General features: G+C 37.2%; 1 protein-coding gene across 1 annotated transcript in view; it reads right to left on the reverse strand.

The window, feature by feature from the left end:
• Positions 1-511: 511 nt before the first annotated feature.
• POMP (proteasome maturation protein) overlaps positions 512-4,083 on the reverse strand; it is a gene marked incomplete at its 5' end in the record, with an annotated part of 5,363 nt that continues 1,791 nt past the window's right edge. Inside the window, 3 exons of the mRNA XM_009072848.1 lie at positions 512-1,031; positions 1,742-1,835; positions 3,840-3,941. Of these exons, the coding sequence (XP_009071096.1) occupies positions 964-1,031; positions 1,742-1,835; positions 3,840-3,941 (264 nt within the window). The remainder of the gene's footprint in view (positions 1,032-1,741; positions 1,836-3,839; positions 3,942-4,083) is intronic.

The raw sequence follows: 4,083 nt of genomic DNA on the forward strand, positions 1-4,083 counted from the left end.
TTTAAGCATAGATATCTCATTCTCCCTTAATTAAGATATGACTTTTGTAAACCCACAAATAATTATTTCTGTATTTTACCATAGTATCTTCATGTCCTCACTGTAGCACCTTTATTAGGTGCTGTCACAATTAGGCACTGCATTCTTTCTTAATACTAAAATACCTAGACCTAGGAGTGCTCTTTTGGATTATGTTCACAGATAGATTTTAAAACACCTCTTCAAACTTCAAGTGGAACTTGCTTCTCCTTTCAGAAACCAGAATATCCTCTCAGGGACACAAATGAAAAAATCTAGACCTTTACCTTCATTCTTACAGCAGTACTTCCAATTCTACACAAAAGCTTAATGGCTCACTCATAACTGTCAAGAGGGGGATAAAATGTACGTAGCAGGATTTCACTAGCAGTGCAGAAGTTAAATATCTTTAAAGAGACTGCAATAAAAAAGAACAACACTGTTATGCATAAGTGATTCTTGATTTATGATTAAATATATTTTGGAACACAACAGCATTTATAGCAAACTTTTATTCAATAGTTTAAAAAGTGTATGGAAACTTTCATGCACAATGAGTTACTCAAAGGAAAATACCTTCCTTTCCCTCTTCAGTTCTTCTGCAAGAACATCCATTAAATGCATTTACCTACAGTTATCAGTTTTAAAATGCATGGGTATTTTTGGATTTCATGTACACATATATAGCATTTCCATATTTAAGAAGCTATTGTCCTGAGCAGTGTATGAAAAGACATTATTCGAAGTACCTAGTTACAGGACATTCATACAATTGACAACAAGCACAGAACAATTTATAGACTTAGACATTTAATGTGCCTTTTCATCAAGGAAGGCAAGTGATAACTGTAGGACTGCTTAACACTGAGTGTCAATTTAGCATCATGTATTTTTAAACCTGCAGTATAAGGACACACACAAAACATTTTTGTGGAGGATATTTTGTTACAATAAACCCAGCTTGTACTCCATCATCATGTGTGGTTCTCCCATAACCTCACTCTGTGAAGGATCTGCAAAAAAAAAAAAAAAAAAAAAGCAAAAAAAAAAAAAAAAGTTGACAGCATGAAGCTTTTACCAAGCTACAAAGACCAACAATAATGGAACATGAACTTTACTTTCATTATAATGCTTTAGTGCAACAGTTACTTGACTGGTTTTTGACAATGTTGCACAATGCAGGTTTGTAACTCATAAGTCTCTATCCAAAGCACTGATCAGATAACAAATACATCTAAGGTGGAACAGTGTGTCCTAAGGAGACACACACACACACACTGCAACTAAAACCAACCAGTTCTACATAAGCACAGTCTCTTACTGCCTGAATCTCAAGTCTGACTGAGTTTTGCGTTTCAGAAAACGCAAGTCTGAGTGAAGCTTTTCTCCATAGTTGCTGCACTTCTCTTTCCAGTACAACTTAAATGCACAATGGGAGCTCACACCCCTCCCTTCTGTTAGTCAGGACATACTCATGGCTTTCCTTCACCTAACCACCTAGTTTGACAGAAATTCTGCACCCGTAAATCTCTGAGATTTCCTCCATTATGTAAAGTAAGGTGGACATTAGCCACTGAACTCAAAGGTTATCAAGGAATGTGCAGAGGACACAAGACAGGTCCTCGTATTTTGTGTGTTTAATTTTTTTTCTGTGGAGGCAAAGAACAACTCACAAATTTTACCTTTAAATGCTTCCATAACACTAAGACCAAAACGTATTTACCATTAAGGATATCCTCAAAACCAATGGATTCATCATTTCCCCTCAAAGTATCCAGGGCCATGTTTGAACTGTGAAGAAATGGAAGACGCTGGACCTGTAAAAAGAGAACAAGAGTTCAAGTTTCTGCAAGTCTGAAATTGAAGAGGTTTGTACCTGGATTTCTCAGTCTGAAGTGACTGCGAAAGCCAACAGGCAAAGTCACTTCCTCCTTTAAAAGCAATGCTGCAATAAGAAAACTACTGGCACAAATAGACAGCAAAATCTGCTTAACACCACTATCTTCTATTGTTTATCTCTGTTTGAAAAGAACAGCCTTTCAATAGATTTTTTCAATTTCACTGCAGCATAGCTACTACAGCAGTGTACTTTAAAAAAAGAAAAAGTGGGGGCTTTTTCCTCCTCTCTTATCACAAAGCTGGAGGCTCACTCCAACAAACACCTCCACACCCTGAGGTCAGTATTGGGTGATTGATGTATGCTGCGGAGTCTGGAAACTACAGTCTAAGTGTCCTACATGTCTGATGCCAGTAAGAAATGTAAGTCAGTGTCATATTGATTTTCACATTTAAACATAATCCTCCTTGCAATTAATCTAAATCATCATTATTTCTCTGATTCCCACCAATGCTTAAGCTTCAAGTCCACTCCCAGTTAGTTTCAACACTCTTCTGTACCCTTCACCTAGTATTACAAAAAAAATTTCAAGTTGTACACATAGCATTCAGAGCCTAAATATTCTGAGAATGGCATATATGTACTTACAACTGCATTCACTACTACTAGAAATACTTCAGTCATACCATGAATGTATTTTACAACCATAAAACTATCACGTAGCTGTCACTACACACAAAGCATGTCAAAGATTTCCATACTGGTGAAATTGTCAGAAGTGCAAATACACTATACCAGTAAATATCTTAGAAAAGTGAAGTAAAAACACAAGAGAACTTGTATACCCCAGCACGAATCTGGAAGTGAAAAACTTCCTAATCACCGTATTTCCCCCACTCACCTCCCCAAAATATCTGTGGAGACACACTAGGAGGATCTCTTCATCTCCCTCATTTTCTGCCATGTGCTAACATATGTCAGGATAAAGATTTTCCTCACAAAACAGCACAGCTGAGATCAAGGGATGTTTCATCAGCTCACTGTGGTTCAGTGGCACCTGATCACTGGGAGTGTAGTACTGCTCTAACTCACTTGAAAAACCAACTCTTAATAGCTTGACAACCTTCTGTAAATCAACAAAATTCACTAGGACCAATGAGCTTTCTGTTTCCATAAGGGACAAAGTCAGCCTCTCTCCAGCTACTCTCCATCCTAGGAGGTAAGAAGGAAAAGGAGACAGACTGAGCTTCACAATTAAGAGTTAAAACCTTTGAACTCAGTTCCCTGTAGACCTCCCTTGATCTTACAACAAAGGCTGTGGAAAAATAAGCACACAGTAAATGCACTGTTTCAGGCTTCACATTACCTCTATATCCACTCCCAAATGACTGCCTGCTTCAGACCTCTTAAGTCTCTTTTAAAAAAAGGTGCAGAGTTCCCATGAAGGTCACATGTTCCACAGAGGAGTATTAATTCTAGGAATTAATACTCAATTTTTCCTGCTTTTCTCTGAAAGCTTACAGGAAGCTAGTCCACAGAAAAAACCAGTTACCACTTCACCAAATAACCCATAAAGAACAGCAGCTGAAAGGCTTTAGCATATTGACTGTTCTGAAAACTTACTAATTGCAGTCTTTAGCATGAAGGTCACATGTTCCACAGAGGAGTATTAATTCTAGGAATTAATACTCAATTTTTCCTGCTTTTCTCTGAAAGCTTACAGGAAGCTAGTCCACAGAAAAAACCAGTTACCACTTCACCAAATAACCCATAAAGAACAGCAGCTGAAAGGCTTTAGCATATTGACTGTTCTGAAAACTTACTAATTGCAGTCTTTAGTTTTAATAAAAGCAGTCCAGTGAATTAATTTCTTTTGGAAACATAAGGTATCTCAGCAAAGAAAGAGGTACCTCTGAAACCATGTTCCGAGATAAACGTTCTTTTCAAGAGGTTTAAGTTACACCAGTTGGATAAAAATGCCTACCTGTTTCACTGCTCTGAATTCCATCTGCAGCTTTAAAGGTGCATGGAGTCCTTGAATATTTCTCAGCGTGGCAAAGTTTGTTTTATCTTGATTTAACTGGAACTATCACAAACAACATATATTTTTATTTTTAAAAAAGTTACTTCAAGAACAGCAGTAGAAGAGATTTGTGACATCCTGCTTAAATGAACTTGTGTGTACAATTTCAGTGATACCATCATGTGTGTCTCAAATGTACAGGAAA

The sequence above is a fragment of the Acanthisitta chloris genome, unplaced genomic scaffold, assembly GCF_000695815.1.
Source record: "Acanthisitta chloris isolate BGI_N310 unplaced genomic scaffold, ASM69581v1 scaffold39384, whole genome shotgun sequence".
Classification (NCBI taxonomy): Eukaryota; Metazoa; Chordata; class Aves; order Passeriformes; family Acanthisittidae; genus Acanthisitta; species Acanthisitta chloris.